The sequence below is a fragment of the Panthera uncia genome, chromosome B4, assembly GCF_023721935.1.
Source record: "Panthera uncia isolate 11264 chromosome B4, Puncia_PCG_1.0, whole genome shotgun sequence".
NCBI lineage: Eukaryota > Metazoa > Chordata > Mammalia > Carnivora > Felidae > Panthera > Panthera uncia.
The window spans coordinates 88,588,223-88,604,136 of record NC_064809.1 but is presented as its reverse complement, the minus strand read 5'-3'; the positions used below and the strand labels follow the sequence as shown (position 1 = coordinate 88,604,136).

Sequence of the window (15,914 nt, the reverse complement as noted above, 5' to 3'; positions counted from 1 at the left end):
TAATTGTTCTTACCACAAAAACAAACCAAAAAAAAGGTAATTACGTGAGGGGGGTGGAGGACTTCACACATGTTACTACAGCAGTCATTCTATAATACGTAAGTAACAAATCATCACTTTGGTTCCCTGAAGTTAACATAATTTTATATGTCAATTATAACTCAGGAAAGATGAGAGACCAAAAAGAAGTCACACTTGATGGAAGCTTTTGTGCTCATTAACTGTCATTGCAGTTGCTTACAACTTACTTCACTTTAGCGACCTTAATCTCCTGACTTTAAAGAACTTACGTTTTCTATTATGTTGCATTTTAGAAAGTTTGTATGGGTCTTTCTTATTGATTAGCTCAGGGGGATGCCGTCTCAAAGTTCTGATGCTTAGAAACTGGCAGACCTATATTCAATATGTATGCCAGTACCAACTTAGCCAACCGCGTGCTCACTGGCGTGTCAATGGAAGCAACACTTTTTGACTTCTGAGACTAAGCAGCTTTCTCCTCATTTGTCTAGGAGCCATGAGTGTATATCAGAAGGCTGAATATCTACCCTGAGGCCACCAAGCTGGAAAAGCCAGGTGTGTGGGTGCTCCTGATGCACCCAGACTTCAAGCCCATCTTGCAAAAGCAAGATGTGAGTAAAGAAGCCTCCAGAATCTAGACTCCAAGTGCCTGAGTCAACCCCAGCTGTTTGAGTCTTCCCAGTTGAGGCCCCAGACATCCTAAAGCAGAGACAAGACTTTTCTGCTGTGCCCTGCCCATATTCCTGACCCAAAGAATCCATGAGCATGATAAAATGGCTTTAAAAAAAAATTATTAAGTTGGGGGATGGTTGACTAATTAGTCAGTAACAGATAACTGGAACCACACGTACAGCAAGAAAGGTGATAAACCCACCGGTTGTGGAGCCCACACTTGGAACATGATACTTAGCTCTGGGTGACCTATTTCAAAAGGTTAATAAACAAACATACTAAGAAGAGAAAAACAAGAATATTCCTTTATGGGGAAAAAAACCGAAAGGACTGAAGATATTCAGACTAGAAAAGACAACAAAGAATATGCATTAATTGTCTTCAAATATGTGAAGGACTATCATGAATAAAAGTGAAAACAATTACTAGATATCTATCCTTGGAAGGAGGACCAAGGACAGTGAGCGGAAGCTAGAGGGAGTCAGATAGAAGAATTTTCTAATGTTCAGAGATTTCCAAGAAGGAAGAGGCAGGCTTAAGAGGTAGTGAGTTCCCTAACACCGAAGATATCAAACAGCCCAGATGATTACCACCCGGTGGGTAGGTTTGGAGATCATTTATTTATTGACCAGAAGGTTGAATGCAATGCTTTACTTTAAGGTTATACTGCGACACTGAGATGTTTTTAATCTAACGATCATTCCCATTTCCTTGTGCTAAGAAATCTAATCCCAACACATGTTGAGCAGAGGAAAAAAAATACAAGACGAATAAATTAAATGAAAGGCAATACCACAGTATAAATAGAAAGTGATGTAGAACTCAAGAGGAGAAAGGAATGGCATACCACCAGGAAAATATACTCCAGCATAGAAGCGAAGACACTTTTTAAAACGATGAAGCATGAAGACTAAACCAGGGAAGGGAGAAAAAGAAAGCCAAAGATCCCATCACAGATGATTCCTCATATGGGGGACGCCTTTATCTTTCTTGAGAAATGGTTTTACTCATGTTTAAGACTTTTCTCCGCTGTCAATGGGAAGACAGACCAGAAGAACATGGGTAGCGCAGCAGCAAAGGGAACAAGGTTTAAGTGGTAAAATTAGCGAAGCTCTTCAGCTATCACTGAACTTCTGGTCTCAAAAAGATACAGGATCGGTGTTCCTGCAGGATCAAGAGCTTGCACAGAGGCCACTGTCACAAATGTTAGTATGTAAGAAGGACCACTAAGGGAAGCAAAAAAACAAAACAAAAAAAAATCTAAACTTAAACCTGGTTTCCTAAAACACCAATGTGAAAAGGAAAACACAAACCACCTAGAAAATGAGATGTGCCCAGAGCAAAGCCATGGAGGAAATTTAAAAAAAGAAGAAAAAAAAAAAAGAAAACGTTAAAAAGTTATCTCATACACATTTCATCTGAATTTTATCACCATTTGTAATCAACTTCCAAGGTTTCATAATACCCTTTAACCTTAGTTACTCAACCCACCAGAACAAGTCAACTCATTGTTTGTTACTCCCTTTGAAGGAAGAGTGGAGACTCTTTTCATGTTGATAAGAGATAGAAAGAGGAGTCACTCCCAGGAAAGAAAAGCGTTCTGAGTAAACTCCTGGAGCCTCATGGTAAAGAGCAGTGATAATTTGTCGCCTGCCTTAACCCTTTCAAAGATTCATCAAACCAGAAGTTAGAAATACATGTAATTGATAAAATAAAAGTAATTTTCACTTAAAAAAAATAAGTTTTCTTTACAAACACACACACACACACACACACACACACACACACACACACACAGAAATTGTATCTTGTTACTCACCCATTTCCTGGGTCTGCCTCTTGGCCGTTTTTCTCCAGTGGCTTCTGCTTTCTGCAAAATGAAAAAGGAAGTCATATTGTTTCCTACCTGACATGATTTATAAGTGCTGCACCAAGGGATACATTCCAAGCGAGAATGTTCTGGTTTGTGATGAGGCATTGAGATTGCTTTAACAATCTCCCTCTGAATGAAGGCTCATCTTCTTGTCCATGTTTGAGTAGATTCTTCTTCTGGTTTTTCATTGCATGATGTAAAGAGATATCTATCTATGCAACTCTCACCCTAAAACATTCCCCTGGAGTGATACCTTCTCTAATGCATGAAAATACTTCTAAAAAGCTATTTGGCTTTTATTTCCATCCACAACAACAACAAAAATACTCCCACATATCCACAATTATATAAAGGAGTATTTTAGAAAGCTAATGTTTCTTAAATGATTTTTTTCCGTGTCACAAGTAAAGTTACAAAAATTAATATTGATACGTTGCATAACACTTTACAAAGCATTTCTACCTACATCTAAGCAAAAGCATTTCTACTTTACCAATCAAAAGTAAGTCCAAAGTAAGAATACATAGGCTTCTAATTCAAAACACCAAATGTCTGCTTACTTTTACATAATTTCCTATTCCTTGCCAAAAACAATCACTTGTCCATCAGTTCATTTAAAGGAAAGAAAGAAAAAAAAAAACCTGGCAGAAATCATCAATGTTTGTCTCTAAGATAGAAACTGGGAGTGCCAGAAAGCTAAAAGGTTTTGTTTTTTGTTTTTTTTTATTTCTTTTCTTTATAGAAGATTTTTCTGGTATCAGTGGTTTTCACCTTTTGAATGAGATTTCATTGTAATCTATAAAGTAATTTCCCTCTGTTTTTGACCTCTACTCCAATCCCCAAATACACCAAAAGATACATACAAATGCACCTGTGCACCCACACCCATACGCAAATTACATCTTCTGTATAAACGTATATTTATACTTTTCAAGATAAAGAAAACGTAGTGCATCTTGTTCTATATATAAGAATCATCCCAAGGCTATACAAACACAAAAATACAGGTAACCTAAGCCAGGATAACTTGTTTTGTATTCTACTTTTGTTACCTGAGTTAGCAGCCAGTAGATACTTGGTACAATGATACTAAAATGCTCCGTTATAACTGTCTACACTGCCAAGTGAGATTCTCCTCTTTCTCTCTTCCATCTGCCTTGTAAAAATAGATGCAGATAGAGGGTGGAAGGATAGATAGACAGACAGACAGACAGTCAGACAGGCAGGCAAAATACTCCACAAGATTTCTCACAAATGGTATCCCCCTAACCTGGCATTACTATCCAACAGGTCCTAGGCATTAACCCAAATTCTGCATGATTAGCATAATGTTAGTTCACATTTATTGAGCATTTAAAATACCCTAGGCACTGGGCTAAGTCATTCACGTGTGTTATTTTAAGCTTTATAACAGTCTTATAAGGTAAGTATTATTTCCCTTATTTTACAGATGAGCAACCACATCTTAGATAGTTGTGAAAGGTAACCAACAAAACTGGTAAACTGCACACCTGGGATTTGAACCCAGTTCTGCTCATCTCTAAAGGCTGGGTTCTCCCCTCCTAAAACTATTACCTTTCCCCAGCATATAGGCATTCTATACCATACGGAGATATTTTCATCAACTAAAATTGTCACTGACTCAGCTCATTTCCCAGAACAGAAGGAAACTTAGTAGCTATAGGAGCTCAGTCTAACCATCAGGTTTGGGCACTGTGAATCGTTTTACTCCCTGTGAATGACTCCACAAAGGAATCATTTATTGTCAAAGGTTAGTGTCGCTGTCCTACCTTTGGTCATAAGGGCAATGAATTAACTTAAATGAAAGCCAGGAGTGCCCAGTGAATCACACCCTCTTTCTGAGTGTTGTCTTAGGGAGAGAGGGAGTTGTCTTAAGAGGAACACAGACGCTACTTGGGAAAGCTTAGATTCAAATCCCTGCTCTGCCATTTAGCTTTATGACTTTGGGCAGGTCCCTGAAAACCTTAACTCGGTTTCATGTGTGAAATGGAGATAATGCCTCCTGGGAGGAGTGAAGTGCCCACCATAAATGAGGTGCTCAATAAATGCTCTTTCACGCCTAACAAGATGGAACTCTTCAAGGGAAAGTTTTCCTTCAAGTTAGTCCAATCTCAAAGAAGGTTCAGTCAATGCAAATATTCCATTACACCCATCTGTCACCTTTAGAATGAAGCTTTTAAGAAACCCTTTGGCTAGTACATAGTGAGTTATACGAGTACAAAATTCCCTAATACAGAAGCAGTGTCTGATTTAATCTTTGGGATCAACTGTGAGACTGCACAGTTTACCCAGTAGTCAATTACACAAACATGGAAGATAGAAATCCTTTTTCATGGGCATGGGGATGGTAGGTGGGGTTAAGAGGAGGAGGCTATTGACCTTAAAGGCTAACAGGGCTACACCAGGCTTTCTCGGTGCAGTTGTTACGTTTCAGGGGCCACGATGTGATCCGGGCGTATCTAAAATCTGCTGAAGAGAAGGTTGTTTTCACAAAGGGTTTCACTGCATTTCCAAGTCACAGAAAGCAAATCTCTCAAAGAGAGAGAGAGAAAGCCCTGCAAGTAAGCGGACTTTAAAATGAGCATCTCATTTACAAAAAGCCTATTCAAAAATAAAATTCGCACCATTAGCTAAAGGGCAAAATATTACAATTATCACTTGGACTTGTTAAAAGCAGACTTGCTCCTTGGTCTTCAGGCCAGTGTTACATGTAAACCGAAACCCTCTTCTGAGTCTACATCTAGAAGAAACACATTAGCTTCGCTGTGTGGCGTCGATCTGGGAGGTTCCCATTGTTCTTTAAGACCCACACTATTTAATCATTCTGATCAACCTTCACAAAGGCTGCAAAACAAGTTAGGATTTTGGTCTGTAAACCAGCACAGATCCAGGATTTTTACATGTAGGAAAACACTGGCTTTAACTTTTCTCCTGTGTTGAATGCCCTTCGGAATATTATTTTTCAATAGAAGACCAACAAAACCTTCCAGGGGCTTGTTTTGTTTTTAACACGTCAGCCTGTCCAATACTGTGGGAGTATATATTTGGTTTCCCTTCACCAGGGTGGAATTTGGTTCTATACTACAAACCCATGTATAATTGAGACAGTAACTTGTTCTAAGCATTTACAACTTGGGGGGGGGGGGGGGGGGGTGGGGGAAAGAGGCTGGGAATCCTGCATGTGTAGGAACAGAGATTTCAGACTACACGATCATACTAACATTTGCAACTACCACATCATAACTTGCTAAAAGTGTTACTTATTTCTTGCTTGTTTTCATATTTTCGCTTAAAAAAAAAAAAAGCTTGGAGGCAGAACTGTATACTTAACTTTACATAATATGCTTAGAAGCAAGTTCATGAAGGTTGGAAGAATGTTATGTGGGAAACACAATTTTTTCTTTTCCTAAGAAGCCTGGTACTCCAGGCCCTAACATGGACTCCGCATTAAAATCATCATCATCGTCATCAAAAAAGGAAATTCACCTAACAAATAGAACTCTTAAACACGGAAAGAGTGCTTAGCATTAGTGCCTGGTGCACAAGATGTGCTCACTGCGTATTTACTGAATGAAGAAGAACAAGGAAAGAAAACCTGGTGTTCCAATCACATGTGTGTCTTATTTCCCTCCTGCCATCAGAATTCTACGGATTGGTCGGAACTTCAGAAGGCATTTCATCTAGCCCCTTCATTGAACAAAGAAGAAGAGTGGATGTGTTCTAATCTCCAAAGACACAGCCCTGTGGGTTTTGGGGGCCAGAAGTTTGGGGATATCAGCTGCGGTAGGCACACGTTTCGAATCCCTTTATAAGCTTGTCTTATAAAGACAAAAGCTTGTCTCCAAAGAGAAAGTTTGTCTCCAAAGGGTTTCTTGAAACCTAGCTTCTAACCTGCATTTCAAGTTGCTGGAGATAACAATGACCTACCCTATAGCAAATAGTTCCCAAGATATCTGACAGCACATAGTAGTGGAAAGATCATAAGCTTTCGAATGAGACTTGAATTCAGGCCCAGGTTCCACCGTTTTCTAGAATTGAACATTAGAACTAGAATAGAACATTACATCTTGGAATCCGAGCTTTCTCATTTGTGAAATGAAGGCCATAAGATCTACGCCAGAGGCTTAAGGAGCTAATATCTACGCAAAGTGCCTGACAACAGCTACAACATTTAGTAGGGACTCAAATGTAGTTTCTTCTCTCCCTCCATATTCTCAAGTGTTACCCTTAAAGAGAATTCCTCCCAAACTCTGTAAGTTTCCAGTGTGATTTTCTGAACACTACCTTACTCAAATAAGACAGCTATGACTTCCCCTGTTTCACAAAATGAAAGATTAAGCAAACCGCCCATGTTCAGAAGTAGTGGAACCGAGTGAGGCCCAATCTGATTTCAAGGCAATAAAAGGGCTGTTCTTCTGGGAGATACTTCATATAAAATAAAATCACCATGGGCAAATAAAAACAAAACAAAAAAAAACTCCTAGGGTGAAAACCAAATGAGTAATTAAAAGTAAAACATTTCCAAGTTTCCTATAAATACATAGTAGTTAAAAGTAAAACATTTCCAAGTTTCCTATAAATACATAGACAAGAGCTGAGATGGGGAACCAAGAGAATTATCCAATTCTGACTTCTCAGTCAAATTTAGATAGCTATTAATTTTGGTTACTTTAAATACTCTCATCACATTTTATACTTCTGTGATAAGGCATGAAAGTCCCAACCCCCTCCCCCCAAATCAATCAGTGCCTCTGCACACAGATTTTTAAAAAAAGGCCAGAAAAATATTTGGGCGTAGAATAAAATTAGAAAGAAAACAAAGAAAATATTTGGGCAGAGTACCTTGTTTTGTTTTCACGGGTCTTTATATATACACTTTTAAGACAAAGACCTGCAGATCAAGCACATATGGAACCAGCTATCCAATGTCTAGAAAGTCACATTACATTTCGTTCAGTTGTTCTTTGAAATATATAAACAGTGCAGATCAATGTGCACTGGCATGAAAATCAACTGGGCCAGTCAATCAGACTAAGCATTGAGTAGTTCTCATTTTACTTTTCTGATAATCCAATTCTATGGGTTTCCAATACGAGTTTGCCTTCACTACATTTTTTACAGCAGGAAATATAAGTAAGTTCTGTCACCCATTGTAGTTCATGCTTTCATGCTCATTTTACTCAAGGAAGCCCTTAGTGTCAACTCTCATGTCATTATTTACACATGCCTGTCTTCACCTATACAAACACCAAATCAAAGCCAAGGCCAAAATGACAGGAAAAGCTATTTCCAAAGGTTGAGTCTCCTCCTTTAAACCATCGCTCTACTTCTTTTGTAAAGGGAAAAATCAATAGTAATGATACAAGAGTTCGCAGGGGTTACCTTCTGAGCAAACTGCCCCCTACATTAACTTGGGGAAAAGAAAATGATGCTGCTGCTCCTCTCTAAGTCAATCAGAAGATGCCGATCAAAATTGTTCAAGTGTCTTAAAACAAGAGAGGACAAAGCAACAGTCCAAAATAAAATCAGTTTTCAGCCTTTTTCTCCTGATTTGAAGAACAAAAACTCATAACTGAAACTTCCAGAGTCCACGATCATGAAGTTCATTGTCCCACCTTGGGGCCAAGCTATGCGGTTCCAAGGTGAGCTCTGAAAACTGCAGGTGGTGAGCTAACGAGACAAGATGGGCTTGAATGATCTACCTGACAGGCTCCATCTATTCTCAAGAAAGAACTGAAAACACAACAGAATACCAGTCTGGTATGCTCTATCTTCTTAGCAGAATGATTTTTTGAGACTTTGAGATAAAAATGAGCCACGGTTGTGGGTCAAAGCAATGGAGAGCTCTTGATGAAAAAGTTCAGAAAGAATGATAGCTTCCAGAAAATTAGAACCATGGGTCCCTTGAAACAAAGTTACTTCATAAGAGAATTCAAATGTATCTGAATCTCCCATATTTGGATCATAATCTATGACTCAAAGGCATTGCCAGATAGAATTTATTGATGCAAAGTGAAGTGGAAAAAAAAGTGAGTCGATTGTTTAGATAAATGAGCATATAATACCAAGAAAATGGAGACAACAATTAGGTTTTACTTGATTCCACCTGTCTGGATACATTTGTATACTCACAGAGGGCCCTGAATCTCCTGAATGGAAATTATCTGCCCATTCAAACACAGAGAAATCAAACTAAGGCATACTAGTAACACAGAAACCATAGGCTGGAATTGTATGACAACTTCTAGTACCCAACTTTCCCTGACTGACCTATAATGACGCCTTTGATTACTCTCTTCAGCTGGGCCTATTATATTGTGAAAAAAATCTTGTCCTCACTCAGCATCTATGCTCTGACAGTCATCTGAAATGGTGAATAAAACCTACATTCTCTCATCACAAAACCTGTGCTTGGTGTTGGTAATCATTTATGAAAAATCAGCCACATTTCTAAGAATGCAATTTGAAAAAAGCACAGATCTTCCTTCACAGTATCCAATCCACTCCAGGCCTTTTTTGTACAAGCAAATGGAAGATACCAATTAAATGTTTACCTGAACACATTACTTGAAGTACACATACATTACCTAGAGGAATGATATTTTCATTCTGCGCCTCGTTCTTTAGCTCTGGTCATTATACCTAAAGTCAAAGGGAAGTTCAAGCTAATCTATGACACTATGCAGTGGGGCTGTCTCTCACCTGAGATCTTTTTATATGCAATTTCCTTCTATTAAAGTTTAATTCAATCTCAGAAAAAGAAAGTGTTTTCTTGAAAGTACCCAAATGAGAATTGCCTTGAGGCTTACAGATGAACTTGACTTATGACCTTAAACACTGGAAAATGAGTGACAGCCCCTCCAGTATTCTCTCATGATCACAAACCCACAACAAAAACCCTAAACATACAGGAGATTATATCTTTCTCTTCTCTAAACATGCAAAATGTGAAAATACACAGAAAGTATTTCCATCCAGCACAAACATGAGAGGAAAACGAAGCAAAAATTAAGAGACAACTGGCCACAGTTGTATCTCACACTAAAACATAAATAAAAGGGTCAAGACAGACATGCACACACACACACACACACACACACACATACACACACACACAAATTATTTATTCAGGAAAACATTAACTTCTGATTTCTTTTATTAAGATAACACTATGAAACTGGTTCCGGGACACATTTTGAGCACTCAGATTGGAGTTCTCAGCAATGATTGCAATTGCTACATGATGGTCATCCATGGGAATTTGTCATAATGGAATAGAAGCAGAGTGAAGAATCATTATTGTCTCTTCCACAAGTTCCAAGCATAACAAATTGTATCTTTATAAATGTTTGTTTTACACATTATACAAATCAATTTTATATTGACTATGGCCTGAAATTAAAGTGATGGCTAATTTAGGAGTTGTCCACTTGGTCTTGCCACGTTCAGCGTGCATTGTCAAGTTTCACATTGCTAATTTCCCAACAAGCAGTTTTGTTTTCAAATGCCCCAAGGCCAGTCACTGAGTCCAAACACAAACTTTGTAAGTAAAGAAACCCAAGCAACAAGAAATTTTAAACACACAACATCATCAGGATTCCAGCGTCCACTGCATCTTCTCTAATTTTAGAGCTCTGTCCTCTTATATGCTTACCAGTTTTGTTTCCTCTTTTTCATTTGGATGAGTCTCAGTTTGCACGAGAATACCCAATTTATTAATCCTAGGAGACTTCTTATATCTACTGTGGTCAGTCTAGCAGGCTATGTTTATCTTACATGTTACGAACAACAGAACTTTTTCGAAAAAAGATTGCTTTTCAAAATCCTAATAAACATGTCTTCTCAGAATACAATATATGTCTGATAAACAAATATACTTTGAAAATCATGCTTACATAGGGTAGTAGCAAACTCAATAAATACTGATTTGAAAGTGAAAATACCTTAAGTTTACACATGCCATGAACAATTCATCAATGTCATTCATTATTTTGCCAAGTATTATCTTCTCCAAATGAAGCGTAATTTATAAAACTGAAGAAACAGAACAGTCATGTTATGGGCAAATATATTTACTCATTTTTACTAGAAGGGACTTTTACAACAGAACTGTGTGAAAAATAATTTTACCTGGATGAATGAAAGATTTCAGGGAAAGATTTCTCTGGGAAAAAGAAAACCTACTTCTGTTTTAGAAGTTGTAACAATGTACACATATAATGTACACCTATACATGAAGAAGCATCAGAAAGATAAGCAGCCTAGCGGGATCATCTGTAAACGCCTATTATTAAAAGGACTGAAAATCAATCAAATCTTACTTGGGAGGAGACCAAGTTTTTCGTTATTTTGCTTTAGGTAGTAAATTAGACCCAAGTCTCAGCTTTCCTTTTATCAATAAAGATTTTGCTAGTCAGTGGTAAACTTTTCAAGATGAAGGGAAGGAGACAGAAGTATCTCTTTACTCATTCAGAAAAAAAAATGTAATAAGGTGAAATCGGAAAGATAAGGTTCATTTTCCCTTTTTTTGTCTTAAATTTCAAATAAATTATTTATGATGAGATATACAGATTTCTTCCTGGGAGATGCTGTAATGATGCATTTTTCAGAGCAATTACATCAGACTTTCAATGTTTGTTCGCTACCTACCAAGATACTCCTTCGCCATTTCATTACAGTAAAATTCAGTTAGGTAAACCCCACACTTTACACAGCATTTAAAAAACTCCTTTGTCAAATTAGCCCATGTTACCTAACTTAATAGACCAGGTAATAATGTAACAAATAGGAAATATTCCTGTTAGAAATATCAGATTAGGTACTGTCAGTTCTAAATGACAAGGTAACTTAGAGCTACTTCAAAGTTTATTGACCAAATGCGAGTCACAATTAAGTTTTCCCTCTGTGAAGCAGTTATATTTAAATACATTAGATATCTGCTCCTTCACATCAGCTCTGCTCAAGATTGTTAAAATGAAACAGACAAGAACTCATAGTTACTCCCTAAATAACTTTATATATATCACTGGTTGCTATGGCAGTTTACAACACTGAAAACTATCACATATAATATGGTTAGTGCCCAGTCACAGAGAAAACCACACAAAACCTTAATCCCCAAAGATGATCATATAGTCGTTTTTAACAAATACTGTACATCATGCACTCAAATCTACTAAAAAGATGTATCAAAATTTCCTTCTGAATTTTGAACCTTTGTTTTCAACTAATATACAAACCTACAAATAAAATACAGAAACCTTTTTTTGATTTATTTGTAAAGCTAAAACAAAACAAAACAAAACAAAACAAAGTGAGTTTCAGATTACCTTCACTTCTCTGTACATGCATTGACCCTGAGATATATCCTCTTTGCTAGCTCAAATACAACCAACACGAAGTCATGTTAAACTGCAATTTAAAATTTATAAATAAAAACACTGTAAGTTATACTTCACTGGTTTCTATCCTGCCCCCAAAATATACAATGAATGATTCAAATACTTGTATAAAAGAATTCTCATTGTCCCATTTAGAGCATTTCTATATCACCTGATGGAAAGGCATTTTGAGAGATTATGATCTATGCAACAAGCAGCATACTTGACCATCACATTTAAATATGTAAAACTCATGAAAATGTTTTTTCCAGTATTCCACAATTGGATCTACTTCTAATTACCATTTGGCAAAGTACTTAACTTCATAGAAGGATTTGGTTTTGCAGTAATCATGTAAATGAGCACAAAGTAAATTCATCTTTATTATTTTTGAAGGAAATCGCAAACATCACCCCCAAGCAAATCCTATAGTTCTGATTTATTTTTAACTATTTCACAGCTGGTGCAAATCTTAACTGTCTTTCTCCACTCCCCCTCCGCACCCTCTCACCCCTGTTTTCAGCTTCGTATTCTTTGGTAATTGTTAAGAACAGCATCTTCATAAACTTTTTATGCTAAGCAATTGCTTAGAAATCGAACTCTGCTGAGAAATAGCACAGTTGGAAGATGAGTCTTGGGTTACCCAGTTGGGACAAATCCTTAGGCTTGCATCTAGAATGGGAAAATTACAGGGAAGCTCATGTGGTCATGGAGAAGGTGGAGGGACTTGACTTGAGAAATCTCACCTTTTGAGCTGCTTTGGAGGGACTCTTGTTTTTGCTGCCTTTGGGTCTTCCCCTGGGTCTCTTAGGAGAGGGCTCACCGGCTGGCTCCTAAGTGTGGGGGGGAAAAAATGCTGTTGTGGAAGAATGTCTGAAAGAAATTGACCCTGACTCTAGAGTTATATTTTCTGCACGTGCTGCTCAAAAGCACTGTTGGAACACATTCAGCAAGAGCATAAATGGAATGATGATGGTACTGAGTTTACAGAAAGAGGAAATAACTCTACTTTTAATCCAAGGGTTCAAAAAGGAAATTCTGTTTTGCCTGTGAAAAGTAGGGTCTGTTTCAACTCCAGAAGGTAACAAAGGCCCACAAGGTTGCAGGTTCTAGAGAGAAAGTTACACGTTTTTAAGGTGTAAAATTTGAGTGGTCATGCATTTGGCAACTTACAAATATTTTACACGTATGCTACTATCCGTTGTGCTAGGATTTCAAACAACAGAAGTATGAAGCTAACAGCGTAAGTATTTCAACGATCTTCCATATTGAAAAGATGGTTTTTAATCATCTCTGTATATCCGCATTGCAGATCAATTGTGACTCAATCAACACATTGAGTGAAGTACTGGAACAATTATCCAAGATCTTCAACTCAAAATAGCTCCGTTCCCCCTAAAATTTCCAAATAATTATGGTAAATCTGTTGTGGGAGGTTTTGCTTGAATTATCTAGATAATTGCTTCAATTCTCCACTTCCTTTTGGAGTTGGAGGCATGGTCTCCAGTCTACATTTAAATATCTTTCGACAAAAATAAACATTTTCTCCAAAAGTTGCTTTGCAGAAAACTCTTATGGAAGGGGTGGACTGGAGAAAAGTAAAAGAGGGGAAAAATGAGGAAGACTGGAAGTGTCTGGGAGGGAGAAATTGAAACTATCAATAGGTTTAGCAAAACTTTAAATGGCTTCTATGCCAAGTAGTAAATACTCAAGTGGTTAAGAGAATGCGGTGATTAATATTCCAGATCCTAAATATTTATCCACTGAATCATCAATTTACATTTCATTCAGATTCGGTGATTAAATGGGACTAATTAACTTAAAACGCATGAAAGTCTTCAACGAAAATTCGCATCCTGTTTAGAGAATCTGGGGACGGTTCCCTGCAAGCTTCTGTGGGACCACTAACGCCAGTGGGCACATCCGGAGCAAACACACCGGAGACACATTTTTCTTTCTTTGTGAACTCTGCCTTAACTCAAAGGTAAAACCTCCAATCACCTCCGGAACCCACTGCAATTTCTTTTGGATTATTTTTTGGAGATGGGAGATAGAGCCAGAGGGAGCTGGGTGGCGGGTGGGAAACAAGAGTGGGGGGGGGGAGGGCAGAGACTTCCTGGGAGGTGTAAAACAGGATCCTCACGCGGTTTAAAGTGTCGCTTGGGCAAAGCGGGAAAACTCAGGGCTTCTAGATTGGCTTGTTTCCTTTGATGATTTCAAAAAGGTACAACCCTTTCAGTTTTTCTAAAATGCTCAGGCAAGCATACATTGTTCAATTTCCCCCCACCTTGCTCTCGGGCAGCTTTGGGACTCCAGGATTATTTTCTAATAGGCCTATTTGCCGTGAAGGGAGCGCTTTAAGGCTAAGGAACGCAGGAGAAGTTTTAAAGCCCGCGGAAGCCGAGTTTAAATGTTCTCAATAGACATGTCCCGCTCCAGCCCTGCCCGCCGAGGCTTGGAAATTGCAGCGAACAAAACCCCCCGCGCTGGGCGCTGCGCGCAGCTCTGCAAGCGCCGGCTGCACGCTTAATTGGTTGCATCCGCAGACAAAACCCTCCACTCCGCGGGGTCCCGGGCGCCCCTCGATCGTCCCCTCCCAACCCCCAGGCAGTCGCCCTGGAGAAGTACATTTAATGTCTGCAGCTCGGAAGCGCGGGATCCAGGGGCCAAAAGGAGACTGGGCGCCTGGCGAGGAAGTGACCTAGCTACCGTACACACTTTCGGACACTACTTTCCACCGCGCCCTTGGCCAAATGAGTTAATCCCGTCCGGTGAGGACCCGGGCTCTCCCATAGCCCCTTCCCAGGGACACCTCCGCGGCGGCGGCCAGCAGAGCGGCCGCCGCGCCGCATTTAAAGAGCTCTAAGAGAACCGGGAGGGCCAAAGAGTTCTTTGTCGGGAGGGAGCGAGTCCCGGGCCACCGAGAACTTGGGGAGGGCGCTAAGGGGGCGGCTGCGGCGCGCCAGTCCCCGGCCCGCGAGCAAAGCCGGTTGGCGGGAGAACTAGCCTCCGGCCCCCGGGACTTCAGCCCCTCCGCCCCTGACCCTCCAGAGCACCCCTGCACCCCCACCCCCACCCCGCACCGCCCACCCGCCCCCACCCCGGCAACTGTAAAGCGGCTTGGAAAGTGCCCGGCGAGCCCTGGACTGTGGGACCCCGGCCGCTTCGTCACCAGGAGACATCGCGCCACTCGGGGCCGTGCACAATAGCGAAAGTCCGAGGACGCGCTTCGCCCGACCCCACCTCCTGCCGCCTGCCGCGGTTCCCCACCTCCCCGCCCCGAGGAGCGCGGGCGCCCCGGGGCTCAGCGGCGCACTCGCGCGGAGGACGCCGCAGCCCGCCCCCACGGCCGGCCGGCAGCGTGCGGCGGCCGCCGCCACTGGGCTCCCGCGCTCGGGTCGCCGCGCGTCGCGGGGCCCTCGCCCAGGGAGCGGAGGTGGGCTGGTGCCCCCACCCCGCCCGCGTACTGACTTGCTGCTGCTTCCTGGGTCGGCCGCGTCCTCTCTTCTGAGGCGCCGGGGCGGCAGGTTGTCCCTGGGCTGAAGTGGACGGCTGCCCGGCGCCTTCTCCGCGTGCGCTCATCCTGCCTCCCGCCGCCGCCGCCGCCGCCGCTACCGCTGCCGCCGCCGCCGCTACCGCCGCCGCAGCCGCTTCGCCTCCGCCGCCCCAAATGTGCCCAGCACCTTTCGGGAGATCGGGTGATGGGACCGGAGAATGTGGCAGGGTGGGCGAGAGCTGGCGTGCTGCTCAGGCTGCTGCTGCTCAGGCTGCCGCCGCTGCCACCATCAACACCGGACGTCCAGCGGCTGCCAAAAAGAGAGAAGAGGGGCGGAGGAGGAGGAGAAGGAGGCGCTGCTGGTGGCGGCGGCAGCGGTGGGTGGGTGCCGGAGGTGGAGGTGGAGGTGGAGGTAGCGAGAGGAGGAGGACAGCGGAGAAGGAAAAGAGGGTTC

General features: G+C 41.1%; 1 protein-coding gene across 2 annotated transcripts in view; it reads right to left on the bottom strand.

The window, feature by feature from the left end:
- HMGA2 (high mobility group AT-hook 2) overlaps window positions 1-15,552 on the bottom strand; it is a 138,376-nt gene extending 122,824 nt beyond the window's left edge. For both annotated transcript variants that reach the window (XM_049625930.1, XM_049625929.1), the window contains exons 1-3: window positions 15,436-15,552; window positions 12,711-12,797; window positions 2,510-2,560 (exon numbers count right to left, since the gene is read on the bottom strand). In XM_049625930.1, coding sequence (XP_049481887.1) covers window positions 2,510-2,560; window positions 12,711-12,797; window positions 15,436-15,546 — 249 coding nt within the window. In that variant the 5' untranslated portion in view covers window positions 15,547-15,552. The remainder of the gene's footprint in view (window positions 1-2,509; window positions 2,561-12,710; window positions 12,798-15,435) is intronic.
- Between the last annotated feature and the right edge of the window lie 362 nt (window positions 15,553-15,914).